The 25838-nt window shown below is 42.5% G+C and overlaps 1 protein-coding gene across 4 annotated transcripts in view; it reads left to right on the top strand.

Annotated features, from left to right (window-relative positions):
* Positions 1-25838, top strand: part of LOC132378490 (doublecortin domain-containing protein 2-like) — a 196824-nt gene that overhangs the window by 72582 nt on the left and 98404 nt on the right. For all 4 annotated transcript variants that reach the window (XM_059945435.1, XM_059945433.1, XM_059945432.1 and 1 more), the window contains one exon: positions 20450-20504. In XM_059945435.1, coding sequence (XP_059801418.1) covers positions 20450-20504 — 55 coding nt within the window. The remainder of the gene's footprint in view (positions 1-20449; positions 20505-25838) is intronic.

Raw genomic sequence — 25838 nt, forward strand, 5'->3', positions numbered from 1 at the left:
ACCAAGGACTGGTACTTCAGGGCCTTCCTCTTGTGAGCCTCCTTGCATCCTTCCTCCCATGGTACTGTGAGCTCCACCAGGGTGATTTTCTTGTCTTTGGTGGACCACAGTACGATGTCTGGTCAAAGTGGAGTTTGCATCACTTCTGAGAACTGCAGCTTCCTCCTCACATCGACCCCCATCTCCCACGATTTGGCAGTTTACAGCAGATTGGATTTAGTCCTCTTTGATGAAAATGACTGTCCTGTTTGCCTCTCCGCCAGCTGGTCTCTCTTTACACCACTCCCTCTCCAGTGTGTCAGCTAGGGACAGCAGGACACCGTTGTGGCACCATCTATACTGCCATTGTGTTAAAGCTGTTCTGCATCTTGACCGTATGTGCTAGTGAACCCCACTGACCATGTCATGCCTGCAGTTGAAGTCCTCTCTCAGTCCCCATGTGTGCAGCTGTGATGGTGTAGGGAGAGTATCGTACATTAACCACAGGAGGAAAGAAACTGTGGATAGGTTTCAGTCTCCAATGCTCTACCTAAGTGATCTTGTGCTTGGGAAGACCCATTTCGTCCAGGTGCCCTGTGACCCCTGCTCCACTGACTTTCATCCTCGCGGTTCCACCTCTCTGCCAGGATCGCGTCACGCCTCCCTCTTGCACCTGCACTCGTCCTTCGTTGGAAGTGTGCTGAGCCGAGGCCTTGCTGTCCCAGGCATGGGTTGCTGATGATGTCTCTCAGTCGCAGGGAGCTCACTGCCTGGTCTATGCAGCCCACCTTTGGCCCAATCTTGCCATGGGAACCCTTCGGTGTCAACACAACTCTACGTTTTGCCACCTTGAACTCCTCCACTACTGATGGACAACTGGTGTTGTAGCTGGCCTGACCCCCCTGAAGGAAAACTTGGGGGAATCCTCGGCCACCTTGGCTGGTTGACTTTCCTCTCGACACCTTCTAAAGTGGTCATGAGGAATTCAAACACGTGAAAAGCCGGAGCAACCTTGGTAGAAGACGGTGTTGGTACAGCCATGTCTTAGTGTTATCAGTCAGTCTTCAGCCACTCTTCAGTATTCAGTTGCTGGGATTCCAGGTTGGGGGACTATTGGATTGAATTCTTTTCCCTGATTCCTTCGGAGATCACAGTGTGATTCCTGCGGAAATTCTACCTCCTGCTTTGAGCTGGTTAGCTGCCAGATTTTTTGCTGGCTGAGAAGAGCCCTGGGGAACCTGCGTGAGTTTTTAACAAACTGCACTCTCCTTCTCCCTCCTTTGCTCTCACAGCTGCTCCACCTTCCTGAGCTTACGGGTTCCCGTAGTTTTCTGGTTAGATCTTTGACACCTTTTTTGTCAGGTGAACTGTTTTTGAATTGTTTGTTCAGGGTCTTTATCTCGCTTCTCAGGTGGTGAATCTTCCTTTCCCTCCTGTTTGATTGCCGTGATGGTTTAAGATCCCATTTAAATGTCCTGCAGATCAGGCAGTAGTTGTACAGAGAGAACAGATAATGTTACTGGTGGATGACCATTACAGAAGAACCAGTTAGTTCTGAGACAGAGAAGAATTGTGTTACCTGAAATTGTTGGATTCAATACTGAGTCACTGTCGCACTGTGTCCACTTAGAAAAAGAGGTACCGTCACTCAAGCTGATGTTGGGCCATGTTGGAATAGTGCTGGAGGCCACAGCCATACCGGTCAGAGTGGGATTGGGATGGAAATATTAAAGTGACAGGCCACTGGAAGATTAAGCTGTGGAATGAAATGGCAGGTTGTGTAAGTCAGTCACCCCCACCTGCATTTCGTTTCTGCACTTCACAGGAGAGCACATTGTGAGTATCTATGCAATACATAACACGTAGAAGGTGGAACAATGCAGTTGACGGATGAAGAAAAAAATGAAAAATTATTGAAGTAACCTTGGCAATACCTTGACAAAGAGGTAGGGGTATCTATCTTAGTTAATATGAATGTCTCAGTGAACATCACCAAAATGTGTGCACAGAAATCTGATTGCTGCGTCTAAATATTCACCACATATTATGTTGAATGTAGCATGTTTATATGATAGCCAAAGATCATGAAAAGAAAAGCTAAGTTCTTTCTTGCATAGTGGGATTCATTCTGCATTCAGTTGTCATTTTTCTTTATGACAATGCACTGATGTGATGAAATTACCTGAATGTATGGCATGCAAAACAAAGTTTTTCACTGTAGCACCATACATGTAACAATAACACACCAATTTACTAATGTACCAACACACACAAAGTACTGGAGGAACTCAGTGAGTCATGTAGTATCTTCGGAGGAAAATGAACAGTTGACATTTCAGGCTGAGACCCTGCATCAGGAGTCCTTCAGTGTCTGCAGTCTCCTTTGTGATTACTAATCTGCCAATTTATTTTGTTCTTTTCTACAAATGGATTGTAGTAATGAGACAGTTAGTATCACTAGTACCTTGACACACAACATTCGGTGTACAAAGTGGAAAACCAGAGGTGAGTTCCACAGGCACCTCAATCCCCTTGACTCACAGGCCTGATACCCCACTCGGTGCTGCCCTTATGCTTTAAAGATGGAAATACACCTTGCTATCCTAAATCAGGGGTTCCCAACCTGGGGTCCACAGACCCCTCGGTTAATGGTAAGGGACCATGGCATGAAAAAACTTGGGAACTCCTGCTCTAAATCTATAAATTGCCCAAGTATTCATGAACAGCATCTGGCAATTACATTTTCAGTCTGTTCAGACGTTCAATTGCATGATCTATGTCTTTACTCCAACAACTTGCCTTAGTTATGTAACCTTAAAGATTTTGAGTAACAAAGATAAATAAGTCTTAGGTTTAAAGCTTCCAATTGACCTCAACCAAATCATATTTTAGGAAATTTCTCCTGCATATGACTAACTTATGTGAAAAAGTACACACCATATCAATCCCAGTTCAGCTTGGTTCCAATTATTTAATGACTGCTCACTCTGTGCTCACTAATCAGGCATATAAAATGTTCTGCCATTTTACTGTAGCACCAAGAAATGCTTTGGCACTGTTGTACATGTATTTACAAAATTGGTCATGTCTGCCATCTCTCTTTCTAATATATTATTTCAACATCAAACCTGACTTTAGTTTGAGAGTGACCTTTTTAAAAATGGTTTGATAGCCAGGAACAAAAAATGACATTGGATTTACCGTGTTGCTTTCATACATCAATCTGTAAATAGACTTCAGACCTATAGACATTCACAACAGAAGAGTATTAGGAAGCACAGAGGATCAAGGGTGAATTGTAATGTGAATGGCTAACCATACTAACCCAATTTGAGCCTGATTCAGTGTCGGGATACTCTTTCAACATTAGGATGTTCTCCCGTCTCCATTATTGTTTCACATCTCTGTCACACATGCCTCAGCCTACTGAGGAGCTTGGTAGATCGTTGTGGGCCCTATTTATCACAGAACAAAAGGAGCTCAGTTACTAGTCCGTACAAGTGGGGTTGTATTACAGACATAATAACCAAGACTTGACTGTATGTAATGTTTATTTTACATGTGGTTGTTTGCTATTGCTGTTATAGTGGGGAAAAGGACAGGTGATTGACATCACTGAGAATCATATCAACCTTTTAATTTTTAGAAGAAAATATCTTAGCTTTCGTTTAGTTTGATGGTGTCAGCAAACTGATCACATTTATTCTTGCCCTGAATTTAAGTAGTAAGTTTATAAGTTTCCCCAGAAAAGTCTGCCACATGTGCCGGTTACACTGCTGGTGTTTGGGGCAACAGTGAAGGTCTGCCATCTCTGGTGGTGTCCATCGTGTCAGCAGCTTCCTCTCTACTGACAGTTATGCAAGTCCCGGGTGGAGATTCAGGAATATCATCACACTCAGATGGTGAAGGGTCCTTCATTGCTTTTTCCATCACAATTTTGTTTTACCAGTCAGGGTGTTAGCCCTGAGCTGAACCCCCGAATCTGGAGGACTGGTGGACCTCTACTCTTTGACCTGTTGGCATGGTGACGCTGCCAAAAGCCAAAGCAGAAAGCCCTGACTCTAGCCAACATAGCTCTCTGGGTCAGTGAGGCACGCAAGCCTCAAACCACGACAAGATTGTGGTTCTCTTGGAGGATAAAAGTCCGGAGTACTATATATATCATAGAAACTCTTTCTTACTGATGTGCACTACATAAGCAGTGAAATAGCTAAAGCAGAAAGCACCCTCCTTCAGATACTGGCTATCAAATGTGTGGTGCACTCTGCTATTGAAAGCTGTTTCTGAAAATCGCAAGTTTAACATACATTACTGAGGGAAAACCTGCCAGGTTACCATGTGACACACAAAATGCTGGAGAAACTCTGCAGGCCAGGCAGCATCTATGGAAAAGAGCATCATCAATATTTTGGGCTGACACCCTTCGGCAGGACTAGAGAAAAAAAGCTGAGGAGTAGATTTGGAAGTTGGGGGGAGGAGAGAGAGAAACACCAGGTGATAAGTGAAATTTGGAGGGGGAAGGATGAAGCAAAGAGCTAGGAAGTTGACTGGTGAAAGAGACAGAAGGCCATAGATAAAAGAAAATAATGGGGAGGGGGAGAGGACCAGAGGGAGGTGATGGGTGGTCAAGGAGATGACATAAGAGATGGACAAGTGGATGGGAAATGGTGAAATAGGGGGGAGGCAATACTGGAAGTTTGAGAAATCGATGTTTGTGCCATTAGGTTGGAGGCTACCCAAATCCCAAATGGAATACAAGATGTTGTTTCTCTAACTTAAGTGTGGCCCCTATCCCAACAGTGGAGGAGGCCGTGGATGGACATGTCGGAATGGGAATGGGAAGTGGAATTAAGATGGGTAGCTGCTGGGAGATCCCGCTTATTCTGGCGGATGGAGCATAGATGCTTGGTGAAGCAGTCTCCCAATCTACGTTGAGTCTCACCAAAGTACAAGAGGCCACTCCAGGAATCCCAAATGTGGTATATGACCCCAAAAGACTCAGAGGTGAAGTGTCTGGAAGGACTGTCTGGGGCCCTGAATGGTAGTGAGGGAGCAGGTGTAGCACTTGTTCCGCTTGCAAGAAGAAGCGCCAGGAGGGAGATCAGTGGGGAAGGACGAATGGACAAGGGAATCGCGCAGGTAGCGATCCCTGTGGAAAGCAGAAAGTGGGAGGGAGGGAAAGACGTGTTTGGTGGTGGGATTCCGTTGGAGGTGCCAGAAGTTTCGGAGAATTATGTGCTGGACACGGAGGCTGGTGGGATGGTAAGTGAGGACAAGAGGAACCCTATCCCGGGTAGCGTGGCAGGAGGATGGGGTAAGAATAGACATGTGTGAAATGGAAGAGATGTGGTTGAGGGCAGCGTTGATGGTGGAGGAAGGGAAGCCCCTTTTTTTGAAAAAAGTGGACATCTCCTTTGTTGTAGAATGAAAAGCCTCATCCCGAGAGCAGATGCAGTGGAGACGGAGGAATTGAGAGAACGGGATGGTGTTTTTACAAGTATCAGGGTGGGATAAGGTATAGTCCAGGTACCTGCGAGAATCTTTTAGTTTATAATAGACATCGGTGGATAACCTGTCTCCGGAGATAGAGACAGTGAGATCAAGGAAGAGAAGGGAAGTGTCGGAAATGGACCAGGTGAATTAGAGGGAGGGTGGATGCTGGAGGCAAAGTAAATGAAATCAACAAGTTCAGCACAGGTGCAGTTAGAAGCACCAATGCAGTTGTCAATGTAGCATGGGAAAAGTGCAGGATGGGCACCAGTGTAGGCTTGCAACACAGATTGTTCCACGTAGCCGACAAACAAGCAGGCACAGCTGAGACCCATGTGGATGCCCATGGCTACCCCTTTTGTTTGAAGAAAGTGGAAGGAGCCAAAGGAGAAATTATTTAGAGTGAGGACAAGTTCCGCTAGACTGAGGAGAGTGGTGATGAAAGGGAACTGTTTGGGTCTGGTGTCTAGAAAGAAACAGAGAGCTTTGAGGCCTTCCTGGTGAGGGATGGAGGTGTATAGGGACTGGACATCCAGGGTGAAAATAAGATGCTCAGGGCCAGGGAACCTGAAATCATTGAAAAGATCAGGAGTGTGTGTGAGGTGTGTGTGATGTAGGTAGGAAGGGACTGAACTGGGGGGATAAAAAAAAGAGTTGAGGTGTGCAGTTATCAGTTCAGTGGGGCAGGAACAAACTGAAATAATAGGTCTACTTGGATAAACAGGTTTGTTTTGGGTAGGAGGTAGAAACAGGAGGTGTGGGGTGCGGGAACTATGAGGTTGGTGACAGAGTCAATGAGGTTGGTGATGGTGTGGGAGACAATAGCCTGGTGCTTCTTAGTGGGGTACTGTTCAAGGGGTAAGTAAGAGGAGGTGTCTGAGAGTTGGCACTGGGCCTCAGCAAGGTGGAGGTCAGTTCGCTAGACTACCACAGCACCTCCCTTATCTGCGGGTTTGATTGTGAGGTTAGGATTAGGTGTGAGGGAGGGAAGAGCTGAGCATTCGGAAGGAGAGAGGTTGGAATTGGAGAGAGGAGTGTTAAAATCTGACAGTTAATGTCCCGATGGCAGTTGGCAATGAGAAGGTCCCGGGCAGGCAGAAGACCAGGGTGGGGTGTCCAGGAAGAGGAGGAGGGTTGAAGACGGGAGAAGGAGTCATGGTGCATGGCGGGGAGTCCTTGTCAAAGAAGTAGGTTTGGAGTCGGGGGCGGTGGAAGAAGAGCTGAGTGTCGTGGAGGGTGTGGACGCAGGGGGACAAAGGTGAGGCCCTTATGGAGGATAGAACATTCTGCCTCAGAGAGGGGAAGGTCGGAGGGGATGGTGAAAACCCGGTATGAATGAGTGCTGGGATCGGAGGGGGGAAGGGGTTGGTGGTGTGTGAGGAGAAGGGAGGTTTGGAGTGTTCAGGGATGGTGGGGAAGAGGAAGATGGAGTCTCTGAGGACCCAGGAGCTGGTGGTGGGACCTGAGAGAGACGGGATTGCGGAGTGGAGTGCAGACTGGTTCCAGCAGCAGTGGGTGAAGACCTGGCCTGGAGGTGAAGGCCGGAGTTGGGTTGGAGATTGCACAATTGGCACTTTGGCGACGTCCGAGGTCCCTGGAACCCGAACCAATAGCGATGGAGTCCAGGTTATGGGTCTGCTCTGGATTGTTAGAGACATTGAGATCAGTAGCAGACATCGCTGTCTGGAGGCATTCTCAAAGTACATATTTATCATCATTTACAGCTCTGGTTCATTTTCTTGTGGACATATTTAAGAAATCCATAATAGAATAATAACCATTACAGAATTAATGAAAGGCCACACCAACGTGAACCTTCAAACAGTGTGCAAAAGACAACAAACTGTACAAACACAAAAGAAAGAAATAATAATGTAAACAAATAAACAAATTAGAGAATTTGAGATGATGAGTCCTTGAAAGTGAGTCCGTATGGGCCGAGTGATTCAGCCTTCAACACTGGTGTGGTCAGCTAACTTGAAAATGGCTTTGGAGCTGTGCTTCACCACACAGTCTTAAGTGTAAAATGAGTAGAGCAGAGGGCTAAACATGCAGCCTTGTGGTGCACCTGTGTTGATGGAGATTGTGCAGGAGATGTTGTTACTGATCCAAACAAGTGTATTAGTAATAATTTATGGACTTAAATGTAGGGCAATTTTCCAATTTCTTGATATTCAAGATTACACCACTAATTAAAAGAATAAAAAGCTATTCAGCTTCAGCGTTGTATTGAAAGGGGCCTCACTAGAAACACTAGGATGGTCTTAAAATACAGCAGTAAGTGAAATGAACAACTGATGGTATTGTAACACAACTAAAGAAACAGTTCCAAAAGATATGTACTAGTATGATAAGAACTTGGTTTTATACAGCACTACTACAATGTCAGCAGTCCCAAGGTACTCCGTAGCCAATGAACTTAATGGTCAATTTTGGCACAGAAAGATCCCGGTCACATCAAAACAATAATGTTTAGAGGTGCTAATTAAGAGATAAATATTAACAAGGGCAAAATAATAGCAGAGTAGCAGTACTCTGCAGTATTTCCTTGTGAATTCCGGTTGGATCAACAGAACAACACAGGAGAAAGAATTGTTTGTGAGCTTGTTCCATTCTGATTTCTATCAACATTAATTGATGTAAAGAGGAATAAATGTACACCAACAAAATATCTTGCAGCCAACAAGACATGATCATAATTGCTTTATCTTTCTTTTCCAATATTTTTATTAGTTTCTACATAGAAGAATACAGAGTACAAGAAAATGTATATAAAAAGTCAAAAAAGATTTAAAAAACTACCAATTACATTATATATGTTCATAATAATAATCACATTACCCCATATTCATATAAGTTAATCAATAGTTATATTGAGCTCTACTAATTTATTACAAAAAAAATCTAACCCCTACCAAGACCGAAGCTGTTCATTAAGGAGAAAAGAAGGTAAAATACCTTCTCATATAATAAAAATTAATAATAGCCAACATCTGAGTTTAAACAATGAATTGGCTTTGAAAATAATTCAGAAAAGGTCTCCATAATGTTTGAAAGTCTTGATGAGATTCAGAAATTGAACAACAAATCTTCTCTAAATTTAAAAATGACATAACATCGCATAACCATTGAGCATGAGTAGGAGGAAAAACATCTTTCATTTTAAACAAAAGTGTCCTCCGAACTATAAGAGAGCTAAAGGCCAAAATATGTAAATCAGATGCCTTCAGCTTAATATCTTGTCCTGCACCAATACTGAACAGGGCTGTCAGAGGGTTAGGCTTAAAATTGATTTTAAAAGGTAAGGAAAAAGTATGAAAAACTTCCAATATTTTTCAAGACTGGACAAGTCCAAACCATATGAATTAATGAAGCTTCTCCATTATTACATCTGCCACAGTAAGGAGATGTATCCGAATAAAAATGAGATAGCTTATCATTAGTCATATGAGCTCTATTAGACAATAGACAAAAGGTGCGGAAGTAGACCATTCGGCCCTTTGAGCCTGCACCGCCATTTTGAGATCATGGCTGATCAATTACTATCAATACTCGGTTCCTGCCTTGTCCCCATATCCCTTGATTCCCCTATCAATAAGATACCTATCTAGCTCCTTCTTGAAAGCATCCAGAGAATTGGCCTCCACTACCTTCCGAGGCAGTGCATTCCAGACCCCCACAACTCTCTGGGAGAAGAAGTTTTTCCTTAACTCTGTCCTAAATGACCTACCCCTTATTCTCAAACCATGCCCTCTGGTACTGGACTCTCCCAGCATCTGGAATATATTTCCTGCCTCTATCTTGTCCAATCTCTTAATAATCTTATATGTTTCAATCAGATCCCCTCTCAATCTCCTTAATTCCAGCGTGTACAAGCCCAGTCTGTCTAACCTTTCTGCGTAAGACAGTCCAGACATCCCAGGAATTAACCTCATGAACTTACGCTGCACTTCTTCTACAGCCAGGATGTCCTTCCTTAACCCTGGAGACCAAAACTATACACAATACTCCAGGTATGGTCTCACCAGGGTTCTGTACAAATGCAAGAGGATTTCTTTGCTCTTGTACTCAATTCCCTTTGTAATAAAGGCCAACATTCCATTAGCCTTCTTCACTGCCTGCTGCACTTGCTCATTCACCTTCAGTGACTGATGAACAAGGACTCCCAGATCTCTTTGTATTTCTCCCTTACCCAACTCTACACTGTTCAGATAATAATCTGCCTTCCTGTTCTTACTCCCAAAGTGGATAACCTCACACTTATTCACATTAACCACCATCTGCCAAGTATCTGCCCACTCACCCAGCCTATCCAAGTCACCCTGAATTCTCCTAACATCCTCATCACATGTCACACTGCCACCCAGCTTAGTATCATCAGCAAATTTGCTGATGTTATTTTTTATGCCTTCATCCAAATCGTTAATGTAAATGGTAAACAGCTGTGGTCCCAATACCGAGCCCTGTGGCACCCCACTAGTCACCACCAGCCATTCTGAGAAACTCCCATTCACCGCTACCCTTTGCTTTCTATCTGCCAACCAGTTTTCTATCCATGTCAATGCCTTCCCCCCGATGCCCTGAGCTTTGATTTTACCCACCAATCTTCTATGTGGGACCTTATCAAATGCCTTCTGAAAATCGAGGTACACTACATCCACTGGATCTCCCCCATCTAACTTCCTGGTTACATCCTCGAAAAACTCCAATAGATTAGTCAAGCATGATTTACCCTTGGTAAATCCATGCTGGCTCGGCCCAATCCTATCACTGCTATCTAGATATGCCACTACTTCATCTTTAATGATGGACTCTAGCATCTTTCCCACCACCGATGTCAGGCTGACAGGTCGATCTCTGTTTTCTCCCTCCGTCCTTTTTTAAAAAGTGGGATAACATTAGCCATTCTCCAATCCTCAGGAACTGATCCTGAATCTAAGGAACATTGAAAAATGATTACCAATGCATCCGCAATTTCCAGGGCCACCTCCTTTAGTACCCTAGGGTGCAGACCATCTGGACCTGGGGATTTGTCAGCCTTCAGTCTCATCAGTCTTCTCATCACTGTTTCCTTCCGAATGTCAATCTGTTTCATTTCCTCTGTTACCCAATGTCCTTGGCCCATCCATACATCTGGGAGATTGCTTGTGTCTTCCTTAGTGAAAACAGATCTAAAGTACTCATTAAATTCTTATGCCATTTCTCTGTTTCCCATAATAATTTCACCCAATTCATTCTTCAAGGGTCCAACATTGTTCTTAACTATCTTCTTTCTCTTCACATACCTAAAAAAGCTTTTTCTATCTTCCTTTATATTCCTGGCTAGCTTGCGTTCGTACCTCATTTTTTCTTCCTGTATTGTCTTTTTAGTTAAGTTCTGTTGTTCCTTAAAAACTTCCCAATCATCTGTCCTCCCACTCATCTTAGCTCTATCATATTTCCTTTTTTTTAATGCTATGCAATCTCTGACTTCCTTTGTCAACCACTGTGGCCCCTTTCCCCCCTTTGAATCCTTCCTTCTCTGGGGGATGAACTGATTTTGCACCTTGTGCATTATTCCCAAGAATACCTGCCATTGCTGTTCCACTGTCTTTTCTGCTAGGCTATCCGTCCAGTCAACTTTGGCCAGCTCCTCCCTCATGGCTCCATAGTCTCCTTTGTTCAACTGCAACACTGACACCTCCGAGCTGCCCTTATCCTTCTCAAATTGCAGATAAAAGCTTATATTGTGATCACTACCTCCTAATGGCTCCTTTACTGCGAGATTGCTTATCAAATCCTGTTCATTACATAACACTACATCCAGAATAGTCTTGTCCCTGGTCGGCTCTCATACAAGCTGTTCCAAAAATGCATCCCGTAGGCACTCTACAATCTCCCTATCCTGTGGTCCAGCACCAACCTGATTCTCCCAGTTCACCTGCATGTTGAAATCCCCCATAACTACTGCGACATTACCTTTGCCACATGCCAATGTTAACTCCCTATTCAACTTGCACCCAATATCCATGCTACTGCTTGGTGGTCTGTAGACAACACCCATTTGGGTCCTTTTGCCCTTACTGTTCCTCAGTTCTATCCACACAGATTCTACTTCTCCTGACCCTATGTCCCCCCTTACAAAGGACTGAATCTCATTCCTCACCAACAGGGCCACCCCACCCCCTCTGCCCACATTTCTGTCCCTTCGATAGCACGTATACCCTTGTACATTCATTTCCCGTCTGATCTCCCTGCAGCCGTGTCTCCGTTATCCCAACAACATCATAGTTACCCATTCTCACCTGGGCTTCAAGCTCATCCGCCTTATTTCTGACACTCCGTGCATTCAGATATAGAATTTTTAACCCATTTCTCCTCTCTCTGTTTGAATTGCTGCCTATTGTGCTTAACCCAGCTCCCCGAACTCCCGTCAGGCTATACGCCCTAGAATTTTGTTGTCCTTCCTAAATTTACTTATTCTTTCAACACATTTAACTCCATGTTCCGTCAGACCACCCCTCTGTACATGAGTCCTCCTTATCACTTGTTCCGCCCCACCTTCCTCTACTACACACTTAATATTCCGGAACCGTGTAGTCCCTACCTGTCCTTTATTCTTCCTCTCGCTATCCTCCCTCACATTCTGGATCCCCGCCCCCTGCAAATTTAGTTTAAACCCCCCCAAGAAGCACTAGCAAACTTCCCTGCAAGAATGTTAGTACCACTCCAGTTCAGGTGTAAACCATCCCTTCGGAACAGATCCCACCTTCCCTGGAACAAAGCCCAATTATCTACAAACCTGAAGCCCTCCCTCCTGCACCATCCTCTCAGCCATGTATTAATCTTTATAATCTTTCTGTTCCTTGCCTCACTCGCACGTGGCACAGTTAGCAATCCTGAGATTGTTACCCTGGAGGTCCTGCTCTTCAGCTTCGCACCTAACTCCCTGAACTCCCTATGCAGGACCCCCTCACTCATCCTACCCATGTCATTGGTCCCGACATGGACCACAACATCTGGATTCTTGCCCTCCCTCTCGAGAATAACCTGCACCCGATCTGAGATGTCTCAGACCCCGGCACCAGGGAAGCAACATACCATCCGAGACTCCCGACCTTCCCCACAAAATCTCCTATCCGCCCCCATGACTATAGAATCCCCTATCAATACCGCTCTCTTCTCTTCCCTCCTCGCCTTCCTAGTCAAGGGTCCAACCTCAGTGCCAGAGACAGGATCCCGTAACGAACCCTGTAACTGGGTGACTTACCAGCAAAGATAGAGAGGTCCATTGAAGCTGATGGTACTATTTTTAACAGTATTTATTAGTAAAAATACACAAAAATAATATCAATGCAAATATACAGATAATATACGTCGTCAATACTAAATCTAAAAGTGTGGGTATAATAATAATAAGAAATACGCTCTATCGTTGTCAAGGGGATAATGTATTGTCCGATGGAAATATAAAGTTCACTCAGTTCATGCAGGCTGCAGCCTTTGGGGACCGCTGGGGTTGCAATGGTTGGAGAGAGAGAGGGATTTGGGAGAAAAACTTGCTGATTTTCCTTTTATGATTTTGATCCGTCGGAGTCTCATTGGGGTGGCCGTTCACTTGTGGCCTCTCCTTTAGCTAAAGCCGTTCTTCCATGGTGAGCCCGCCAACCCAGGCAAGGGAGGACGCACACGAGCCCCCACCGGCTGTCGCTATTAAACGCTGTCACGGGATTTCTAGAGTTTCTCCTGGTGCGTCCAAAGGAGTTGTTCCCCAGACTATGTACAACCTTAAACTGTAGGAGAGAATGACATAGCGATGAAGTATTAACCAGTTTAAAAATTTCATTCCAAGTTTCCTCAGATATTGATGTCTGCAGATCTTGTTCCCAGAAATTCTTAATTTTGTCTGAAGGAACATTCCTTGTCTCCAGTAACACACTATAAATGTTAGATTTTGAACCATTATGAAAAGGTGTCAAACTAAAAACTACATCTAGTAAGTTCTTACATAAACATAATTGCTTTATGAACAAATGTGATAGCCCACATTCATACAGCTAGGTCTCACAAACTGCACGTGATATAAAGGAGAAAACAGTGGTCACTAGACTAGGAGGAGACCCTGCTCGTGGAATTTTATTGCTGCCTCTGATTGGGTGAGTAAGCCAAAGGAACTTCAGTTACTGTATTATATTTGCCTTGCATCAAGTGGACAGGACATTTTATTGTTGGTATTGTTTTACTGGGTACACAACATCAAGACAATTGCCAGAACGTGGTCATTGGGGTTTCTGTACTTCGCTCCCACTCCGATGTTGTACACTCAGCAGAACCATTTTTACATGTAAGTGTTTTGTCTATGAAAGTAACAGAAACCTGGTTCAAATTCATACCCCTCCCCAAAGAGTGGGTGAGGCAAAAGGACTTTAATTGCCCATGTAATAATTGCCCTCCATCTTGTAGGCAAGACAAAGCTGGACAGTTTTCTTTCTTGGTTACGGGAAAAGGTTAGTAAGAGATGAAGCTACTTCTAAACACAGGTCATCGATGCTGCAGATGAGATGTTGTCAGCCTGGATAATGTGATCAGGTCTGTGGATTGAGGTTTGAACCAATGACCTTCTCACATGGGTAAGCACGAACACACTGAGGTTCAGATGGCTCTCGTAGGTCAGGAGTTTGGTGGTGTCGAGTCAGTGTGAAATCCTCAATGAATCTGCGTTCATTTGCTTTGACACTATCTTACCCAGTTAACGTAAAAAGGTTGAGACCTCCATTAAATTAAGTCACTGGATTTTCATCTGACACATCCGTATTTTACAGCTGCACCACTTGCTTTCAAGGCCACAGAGATGAACGGCTACTTGGAAAGGATTGCAAGTATTGTAATTTGAATTGAATCACGGTGTTCAGATGATCTATGTGTAAAATTGTAAATATCTCAACAATAATCTGGATAATTCATCTTATGCTATAAACACTATGAAGATATATTACTGCTTTGAAATCAGGTTAATTAGTTTTTGGATTATGTGGTTTTCTGGAGTTTTGTGGTTCATTTTAAGGAAGCAGTAACAGTCAGTGCTGTGCATGACATTTCTCTCATTTAGGAATTAACTGCTGCAGTATTATTCTCCAAGTGCATAAAGACATCAGCTATAGTTTACCATTAGGGCCATTCTGTGGCCTTAGCATATAACTGTAGTGTCTTCTGTGATTTACTATGAAATGGACTGTAGAAAATGTCAATGAAGTTAACTGTGGCTCTGTGATGGTTTTGTTAGAATGGAGAAGTGACCTATAACCATGCCAGGGGAGTGGGCAATATAAAATGAGTAGGCTAGTTATCACATTGAGGATGGGATTTTAGCACAATTTCTCAGTTTAACCTTGCAGTGCTTTCACCATTGTTTCCTCAGTTCAATAAGGCGAGAGAAGAGAAAATGTTTCCATTTTAGGGTAAGTAACAAGAACAGAGTATTGTTCATCAATAAGAGCAATAAGGAGCTCAGGACTCTTCTGGTAATATGGAGGCGCATTCGATTGCAGCAGCGACTATGGGGTCAACAGAGGATGCTGCTGTCCCTTCTAAACATATTATTATTGCAAGGTCCTGCTAAATATTAGCAATTTAAAGTACTGCAGGTCTGACCCATTAGCGAGTTGCTCACAGGTGGAGAAACTGAAGGAATTAGGCCTGGTGCAGGTTGTGCTGCTGCCTGCATCGGAGAGGCTTCAAGGGAGTCGGTGAGTGAAAGAGGAGTGCAGTCTAATAGAGAGCAATCATCTGAGTCACTTTTCTTGTGATCACAAGACTGCTTTGGATGTTGTTAATGTGGAATGCTGCAAGTCCGATTAATTGATTTATTGGTGGACAGGAGAGGTGGACGGCGGGGGAGCTGTGTGGCCTCGGTTGTAGCATGGAGTAGGCCTCAGGCCACGCTGTCACCTATTTACAGCTGCCAGGAGAGAGACGTCAAAGCCAGTGCACTCCACTGGGGATGGTACGGAGTTGCTGCTGCCTCCCAGAGTTTGCTTGGCAGAAGACAAACTGTATTGTGGTTGACTGCAAATTTCTGTGGCATGCATGGACTCATGGTCTGAACTTCTTTTTGCATATTTTACCGATGTCTTACATGTGCTTGCTATCTTGTATTTGCTATGATGCTTTGGTTTGTGTGTGACCCTTGGTACCGTGTTTTGCATCTTGGCCCGGGAGTAACGCTGCCTTGTTTGGCTGTATTCACAAGTACAGTATTCATGTATGATTGAATGGCAATTAAATTTGAATTGAATTACCTGAATAGATGCTAGAATGTGATTAGGATGGGTGGTATAGAGGTACCTGTGCAGTAACTGGGGATCACACTGGTGGGAGGGGGGAACGTAGAAGAAAATATTGATAGGATTAGAGGAAGAAGTGTTGGATCAGCCTCAGACATTCTGCATAAATGTCAGCTTAAGAACTAGAAGCAGCATTTCATATGGTCTCTTCAGCCTAAATCATCATTCAATAAGATCCGGGCAGATTCTTGCCTCAAATTTGATCCTAAACATTCTCTGATATCACCCCTGAACTTATTTTATGTCCATACGTCTAACGTTGCCAGATTCTGTCTGGACCAAATAGCCAGTGATATAACTTTTCCGTAGTTTGCAAAGACTGTATCAAACATAGCAGACTTTCCAGGCAATAAAAACATTTAATGGAAATCAGTTTTGAAGATGATGGGGGCTGAAGACTTTGATGAGCTGATGCCTTGAGGAGATTAGGGATGAGAAAGCGTGCAGGAGGAAACTGGAATAGGTCGCTAAAACCAAAAAGATTGCAGATGCTCTGACCTGAAACATTTACTCTGTTTCTCTTTCTGCAGATGCTGCCTGACTTTAAGAGAGTTCGTAGCATTTTCTGTATTTTATTACTCAAAATAAGCTCTTCTCATTTATTCTTTCCCTCTGAACTACTGTAGATATGTAATTCTTTTCAATAGTCTGATTTTGAACTGTAGTTGTATGATATGATGATACTGTACAAACACCCCTAGTAATATTGATAAATATCTCTGATACAAAGGGAAATTAGGGTTGTAGATAATTTTCATCATGGCCTTGACAGGGTAATCTACTTTGGCCAACAGCTGCATTCTTTTGTTTCAAGTGTAAGAAAGTCTGGTGGCTAATCACAGGAGGGAAGTTGTGATGATGGAAGAGTATTTATACTGCTTCTCGTAGCTGGGCATCTGGAGGATTGACTGCTGTGATAGGAGGTTTATAACTGTTATACGTAAGGCAGGTAAATTGAGAAGCTGTGACCCTTGGAAGTGTGATTCAGGTATATTTATTTACTGAAAAAAAAAAGTTGACTTGCATGGAATTTCTAGTGTAGAGACATGGCATTCAATCCCCTAAACAGGTGTCTTCCCACCCTAAATCAATCCACACCAGCAGCTCCTTTATCCCCCAAGAACTTACCTGGTTGCACCTTAAATCCATCCTTGATATTTGCTTCAGTTATCCAATGTGGTAACAATTGACACATTCCCTAGGCGGAAACTATTGAACGATTCCCTAGTACGATATGTGGATGCTTGGCCTGAAAATCTGTCTCATCATGGCCTTGCATCTTACTGCCTGTCGGCACTACAGTGTAACTGTAAATATGGTGTAACAGTAACACTATATTCTGCACCTGGTATTGCTCTTCTCCTGTACGACCTCAATAGATGAAATGACCTGTATGGGTAGTTTGCAAAACAAATCTGGGTATATGTGATAATAATAAACCAATTAACAATTAGCAAGAAAGTTGCAGTTAAACTGCTTGTTGGTGTTAAAAATGCAGCCATTAAATAAAACTGCATATACCCTGGTGAAATCTTCTACTTCAATCTTTCCAAAGACATAGGAACTTCTCGGTCCTTTATCAACCTTTCTGTACACTGTGTTGGGAAAAGAAGTGCCCGGAAGAAATACATTGAAGTCCAAGTAACTGAAAGCTGTGTCTGTGATCTCATGTTTAATGGTTGGATCTATGAAGCTGCTGGTTTTAAGTATAATAGAGTCATGTTTGGTTCTCCTCCAAGATGATGTCTCTGGGAGACTATGGCCAGGTTTAGTATTCTGTAAAATATCCAGCAAACTCTTTTATAATGCCAGTGGGAGCAGAGTCTTTGATCAACTCCATTGCTTCTCTCTGAGGCATCAAGCCAGGTTGAAGTTGACAAGGATGAGAGTGGAGGACAGGCAAGTGTTCAGTGCCATCTGCTTGTGGTTGACAGGTCTTCCTCCCTCTCATGAGGGAGAGGAAAGTACAGGGATCTTGGGTTTCATGTTCCAAGTATTGATCGGCGAGGCAGTGGACTTATTTTGGGGGACTTTGAGGTTCATGGTGCATGTATTTCCGGATTCCAGTTACTCATTTTTTTTTGATGTTTTTGAGCGGTTTGTTCGGGGCGATTGATATGGACTGGGGTGCTTCAGTGAAAAATGGCTCCCTGTGCAGCATGCAGTGGGCTATCAGTATGGCACTAAACTAAATACTACTGGACTTGCGGTTTGATGGTTGATACGCTTTGTGTTATTTGCTCGCTTTTCGCTGTTAGCGCAGTTTGTTCTTTTTTTTTGCGCGTTGGGTTTTTGAACAGGTTCCATGGTGTTTCTGTGTTTTGTGACTATCTGGAGAAGACGAATCTCAGAATTGTGTTCTGTGTACATATTTTGATAATAAATGTATTTTGAATCCTTTGACAGAGATACAAAGATTCTTGATAAGGAAGTTTATCTTGGAGGAGGCTGGAATGCGGAGTTGAAGTTGCAATCATATCAGCCATGTTTTCAGCGAATGCCAGAGCAGATATGAGGGGCAGAATGGCCTACTTATTGTTGATCATTTCAATGTAAAACTTGCACTGTATGGAATCTGGTTCAAACTTCAAAATACATTTAGTATCAAAGTATATATGCATTATACAACCATAAGATTTGTTTCCTAACAGGCAGCCACAAAACAAGGAAACAGAAAAACAAACCCCATATATGTATAAAAAAGATGGTATATATACAGAATAAAAAAGATCCAATATGCAGAGAATAAAAACCACATCAAGCCCCAGAAAAAGACCATTGAACACCCAATATGCAGTGACAAAAAACATCATGCAAACAATAACTGTAAGCAAATAGTGTTTCTGACCTGAGGCCCATAAAGAGAGTCCCATGGTTCAGAGCAGAGCCGAGTAAACGTATTGGAGCAACGATATGAACTGGCCTGTACCTCACCTCAGGCCCCGACACCCTGAGCACTTCAATCTGGCCCGGTGCTTAACTCTCCGTGCGAACAGCGGGTTCTGCCACTTCAAGCAATGATCTGAACTGGCCCATGACTCACCTCAGCTTGACATTCCTGACCTGGTGAGATTATTGGTTGTAAAGCTTAGGCGAGTGGACTTGATGTTAGCTTGTTGCAGAATCACGGCTGGCCCCATTACAAATCCTTTCAGAGTGCTTAACATTTTCATTTCCTTACCATGGCTACTTACCCCCCTGCCATACTGTGTATTCAAAAGCATTGTTAAATTTAATGTCGATTCACATGCAATCTTATGGTATATATTTTCAAATAGAGCAGTATAGCACTTGGAGTACAAAACCTGTCAGTCTTTCCAACAGATACATGCTGGTCTACCTGCATCACATTCCTGTTCCCAGCGTAATTAAGGTCAAGGGGTGGCAAGGGAGTGCAGTGGTTAGTGTGATGCTAGTACAGCCCCAGCAACTTGGGTTCAATTCCACCGCTATCTGTAAGAAGTTCATACGTTCTCCCTGTAACCACACAGATTTCCTCCAGGTGCTCTGGTTTCCTTCCACATTCCAAAGATGTACGGGTTAGTAGGTTAGTTGGTCACATGGGTGTAATTGGGCAGTGGGAGCTCTTTAGGCCTGAGGAGCCTGTAACTGTGCTGTATCTCTAAACAAATTAAATAAAATAATTTGATATTCTTTTCTTCCTCACATATTTGTTGTACTTATCCTCAAACACACTTTTTGCCATTTATCCCAATTTATACAAGTGATTAATACAGGTCAAAACAGGTCATACAGTGCACGCCCTCACAGTGCCCACCAAACTAGTCCCATTTGGCCCCTATCCCTCTTATTTCCTGCTATCCATGTACTTATCCTAATGCATGGGTCAGTTCCACATTCTCACCATTCTGATTCCACAACATAGCAACTCCTTTTTGAACCTATTAGTTATTACCTTGCATTTAATAACAGCTGGCTTGGGCTTTCTTCCCTCAGAAGAGGAGCCAGGGCTTCATATCTACACTATTAATTATCTTCCTAATTTTGAAGATCATTATTGAGACATTTTTAGCTTTCTGTTTCTTAAAGAAAATAAATCCTGTTCAGCCATTCCTGATAGTTGTGTGGTGACCCTTTTCCTGGCACATCCGAACCGACTCACAATTAGATAGCCTACGGGGGTTTGCGAGCACAGAGCTTTGGAGCCTCTGCGCCATGGGGGGCAGGTTGAGTGAGGCTTAAAAGTGAGGCTGAAGATTTCGAATAAAGTTTTTTCCTTCGACTGCAATTACCGACTCCGTGTCGTAATTTTAGCGCTGCGTGTAGCACACCGCTACAGTTGCACCCATTCTTGTATCTTGGAAAATGGATTTTTTCTTGCTTCTTCCATTGATTCCTTATCATTCAAAGTGATCTTACCCTATTGCAGATTGGGACTGAAGAATAGTCCAATGTTTTCATTTAATTTATATCTTATGAAAACATGGAATACTCATCTCAGGGGACTCTTGAGACAGGATTATTTGATATGTTTAGCTGGAATCTGACAAATACTGTTAAAAGGCAAAGTAAAGTCAGGGTAGGGCATACAATAGGCTAATTTGAACACTGTGAGCTGAATGGCCTTGTCTGACTGCGATTTTCATACTAAAATAGCACAAAATTCGAAGAGTTTATTTTTGTTTTTTCTGTCTTAGATCAAAGGCTGCATCGCTTCCTCCAATCCCAGGCTCAAAGAAGAATAAAGAAAATGTGAGTTACTCGTGTCGTATCTCAATTACTGTGCCCGTGGAGATTTACTTTTATTTTTATCAAGTGTTTTACTGAAAAAAATGGTGATTGTAATATTGCAATTGAATTGAGAAATATTTAGGAGTAACTAACTGCAAAGCTATAATGTTCAAACCTGTTGGATGTGGCTTTTAATTTCAGTGAGTGTGTGGGATTGGGAACAGGTTGAAAATTGAGGAGATACAACCAACAGTTGCTTCCACACGTGACCAATTTGCCAACTGGAAAGAAAGAAGATATGTTGAATTTGTATGGAAGATTGGTTAGACCATGGTGAAAGTGCTGTCAGCAATCTATTCCACAGTAATATACTGGATATGGAAAGAACAGTGAAGGGGCAAAACCAATTTACAAGGACATTGTTAAAACTAAGCATTTGTACTCATCAGGAAAGTTTGAAAAGTTTTACTCCATTTTTCTGTAAGAGAAAGCTGAAGGGTAAGTTGATAAAAATACTTGAATATTTGATTGGATAGTCATAAAGATGTCTGATGAAATTTAAGATGGTCACTGAAATCTCAGGTATGTTAGAGAAACTTAAACCTATGGACTAATTTGATTAGAATGTAGAGGACTATTGATTTGAACATTTTGGTTTAATTGATAGGTATAGATGAAGAGGGTGGTAGGACGTGCACACAGAGCATGAACATCAATGATCATTAATGCTGGCTAGGCGGATTTGCCTGTTTCCGCACAATTTCACCACATGCATTTAGTTTTCCTTTGAAATTTGTATTTGCATTGAAAGATACCACCCTTTCAGGCAGGGAATTCACAATCACAAATTTTCTTTTGCAGGGAGGAGAATTTTTGTATCTGTTTGTTTTATTGACATGTACTTGGCAGTCTGTTGTTTTCATCTCCTTGATCATTCTATGAAAATTCTTCAGGTACTTTGGAACATCTCAGTTAAGTTACCCTCAATCATCTTAACTCAGAGTACAATCTCGGCTTTACTGCTTTTTTCTCCCTTGAGTTGTATAAAAATATAATAAAATTAATCAAATGGCGGTATACATCTCAGGTGCATTGAATTAAAAATAGAAGGAGATTAATTTAATCTTGAACAAATACTCATGTATGTGAAGGATGTAAGAAATAAAGTCAATTCAATTCAGATGAAACCGTGATTGAAATATAATGCGTGGTTGTGGTTACTTTAGTTTAGAAAATACTTATAAGGATACAGCTCTAGGATTTAAAATGTGTGTGAGGAGGAAAGTTCTTTGAACTGAATTTCTAACTAAGGATAGGCTAGATATTCTTCAACGTAGGTAAAAGAATCTGAAGAAGCAGAGAGTCGTAGTGAATTACAATCTGTGCTAGTTTGCTGTGAGTCTATGAATCCTATCTCACAATAGTTTACAAAATCTTCAATACAGCAGTGACTTCTGCCTTTTGGATGCTTTCAAGCTCCATGATCCCTCCTTCTTCAACACTAGATATCACTGAGTCCAGATAGAAAAGGGCTATTGAAGCCCTACCTGAAGGCAGCTGCAATATTTTTAAGCTTACAAGATTGTTTTTTTTCCTGTATTGATAATGTGCAGGTGTTTTGTTTCTAAAAACTGCCTGGCCTGCTGAGTTCTTTGCTTGAGATTCCACCTTCTGAAGTTTCTTGTGTCTCCAACAATACAACTCTGTTGTCCTCTAGTGTCCATTCTTTGTTATACAGTACATACAAGAAAATGGTACTGTCCTCGCTGAGCTCATTCAGCCTGTTTGCCCAGACTTTTTCCTTAGCTGTACTGATCAGTTATAAAAGATTGCACGGATTCTGTAAGGATCGTGTAACAGTAGCAGACATATAGGCGTGGAGGCACTGCATCCCAGCAAGAAAATTGCTGAAAGAAACGTGGGCTTTCAAAACATTAAGAATATTTCTGACATCCAATAAAATGCTCACATATTTTGCTTGGGTATAATTAATCTCTTATCTTTAGAGGCTCATTTGCTGATTATACTCAAGACAAAAAAAGAATAGGTTATTGTATATGGAAGGAATCAAGGGACTACCCACTCAGTGGCCACTTTATTAAGTACTCCTGTACAGCTGCTTGTTAATGCAAATATTTAATCAGACAATCATATGGCAGCAACTTAATTCATAAAAGCATGCAGATATGGTCAAGAGGTTCAGTTGTTGTTCATATCAAACATCAGACTGCAGAAGAAATGTTACTTTGACCATGGAATGATTGTTGGTGCCAGATGGTGTGGCTTGAGTATCTTATAACCTGCCGGCCTTTTGGGATTTTCACACATTACAGTCTCAAGAGTTTATAGCAAGTGGTGCAAAAAGTAAAAAAAAAACATGCAGTGAGTTACAGTTCTCTGGGCCTTGTTAATGAGAGAGATCAGAGGAGAATCGCTCGAGCTGACAGGAAAGCAACTAAAACTCAATTTACAACAGTAGTGTGCAGAATCTCTCTCATTAAGAAGGCATTCTCACCTAATGAACTGCAACTCACAGGATTTTTATTTTGCTTTTCGCTCCACTTTCTGTAAAGAGACTGTTGTGCATGAAAATCCCAGGAGATCAGCAGTTTCTAAGATACTCAAACAACCCTGCCTGGTACCAACAGTCATTCCATGGTCAAGGTCACTCAGATCACATTTCTTGCCCGGTTGAGGTTTGGTTTGAACAACAACCGAACCTCTTGGCCATCTCTGCATGCTACAGCAACAAAAGACCACTAACGTACACTTAGTGGTGACTTTATTGGGCTCAGGACGTACCTAATAAAGTAGCTGCCAAGTTTGGGGTTTGTGCAGAAAAGTAGCACTGAGGTGAAAGCCATAAATTTAATGAATGGTAAAATAGGAATGAGCGGCTGAATGATCAAATACTCCTATTTCAAAGGTCATGGAGCTGCGGAGCAAACACATTGCAAACTTGTTCAATAATTTCATCTCTTAGACTTAGACTGTGACCAACATTTAATTAACATTAAAAGAATCCAGAACAATAAATCTGAACCACTTCAAAGGTTTAAGGTAGAAATGGTGACAGGTTGTTTGTGTACACTGGGTGGTTCTGGGTCAACAAGCACAACCAATTAAATGACAAAAATCTCACAATTACTGTGCTTGTGATAGAAAGTTACAGCCAACCCATTCTTTCTTCTACCTGACTATGATTTTTAAAATAATGATTATTAGTTATTTCAGTGTGGTTTTTTACGTGTGGGAACTCAGTGCTCTTATGAAAGCCGATTTAGATTTTGACACAAAGTTAATAAGTTTCATGAATGTGTATTCTGTCAAAGTTCTCCTTTGGGATCTAGCTGAGTGAGGATTGGGAAAGCAATTCACGTAGTGCCTTTAACCCATAATGGCTAACAGAAAGGGAAAAATAAAATGGGATTGTGGAGGGAGGGTGAGGAATGACTGAGAGGGAAATTGATTACTAAAGATAAGGATTGCCTTTATTTCACAAACAAGATAAAATCTGCAGGTGCTGGAATTCTAAAGCAACACACACAAAATGCTGGACGAACTCAGCAGATCAGGCAGCATCTACGGAAAAGTTGATTTTTCAGGCCGAGGCCCTTCGCCAGGATGTGGTCTCGGTCTGAACGCCTTTATTTGTCACACGTACATCAAAACACTGAAATATGTAATGAAATATGTTGCTTGCATCGGAAGGCTTTTTAAACAGTTAGAAGAAAATGAAAAAATTTCAGGAAGGTTTTCCAGAGAATGAGCCCAGCAGTCCAAAGGCTTCAGTTACCTAACATCTTAGCCTGTTTTTATAACAGTTTTGTTTCTAGGAAGCCCACCATTGAATGACTTAAGGCATTGGATTGGGCCTTTGTGGAAAGGTTTGGATGGACTTGTGGGTTTTTCTCCTTGCATTATATCTGCATGTTTCTAGGTTTGGAAAACCTTTCGTGTCCACGTTCCAACACAGAGAATGGAAAATCCACTTATGTCTTTTGACATTGGTCAAAAAATTACCTATCCAGATTTAACCATAACACCCTGCCACCAAGTCCCCACCATACAAAACAAGTGAAGATGGACCAAAGACTTCATAAAACCTGACAAAACTACTCTGAATATTGTATTTGTTTCTTTGTTCAAATGCTAGCATATATCGTCCATCGCTAATTGTCTTTCAGGAGGGGGCTGTCCTTCTGGTGAAGGTACATGGCTGTTAGGCAAGGGAGGTCCACAATACAAACCCAGAGATGAAGGTCTGGAAATATATTTTTGAATCAGGTTGATAGGTTGAGGGCTTGGGAAGGGCGTGGGGGGAACGCAGTGGATGGTGTTCCTGGTGCCCTTGTCCTTTTGCAGGTAGTGTTTGTGGATCTGTGAAAGACTCTTGAAATAGACTAGGTACATAACTATAATAACACACAGGGTGATGGTGCAAACAGTGAGCTGCCTTGTCCCGGATGAGAAGGGAATGAATGATTAAAGTGGTTTTATACTGATGTACCAGAGTGTGGCACAGCATGGAAGGAAAGCAGTGGCTGCTCTGACCAACGTCCACCCATTTTTGCTGCAGAAAACCAAGACAAGAAGGACAAAGAACTCCCATCAATAGCATTGGAAAAGCAGTGGCTGGTTTTGCCATGAATAGGGACTGCCCATTGTTTCTAAGCTCATTGAACTGACAGCAAGGCTTGGGCACATTATCCATAGAAACATAGAAAATAGGTGCAGGAGTAGGCCATTCGGCCCTTTGAGCCTGCACCGCCATTCAGTATGATCATGGCTGATCATCCAACTCAGAACCCTGTACCTGCTTTCTCTCCATACCCCCTGATCCCTTTAGCCACAAGGGCCATATCTAACTCCCTCTTAAATATAGCCAATGAACCAGCCTCAACTGTTCCTGTGGCAGAGAATTCCACAGATTCACCACTCTCTGCGTGAAGAAGTTTTTCCTCATCTCGGTCCTAAAAGGCTTCCCCTTTATCCTTAAACTGTGACCCCTCATTCTGGACTTCCCCAACATCGGAAACTATCTTCCTACATCTAGCCTGTCCAATCCCTTTAGAATTTTATACGTTTCAATAAGATCCCCCCTCAATCTTCTAAATTCCAGTGAGTATAAGCCTAGTCGATCCAGCTTTTCTTCATATGAAAGCCCTGCCATCCCAGGAATCAATCTGGTGAATCTTCTTTGTACTGGCTCTATGACAAGAGTGTCTTTCCTCGGATTAGGGGACCAAAACTGCACACAATACTCTAGGTGCGGTCTCACCAAGGCCTTGTACAACTGCAGTAGAACCTCCCTGCTCCTGTATTCAAATCCTTTTGCTATGAATGCCAACATAC

This window comes from Hypanus sabinus, chromosome 20 (genome assembly GCF_030144855.1).
Source record: "Hypanus sabinus isolate sHypSab1 chromosome 20, sHypSab1.hap1, whole genome shotgun sequence".
Classification (NCBI taxonomy): domain Eukaryota; kingdom Metazoa; phylum Chordata; class Chondrichthyes; order Myliobatiformes; family Dasyatidae; genus Hypanus; species Hypanus sabinus.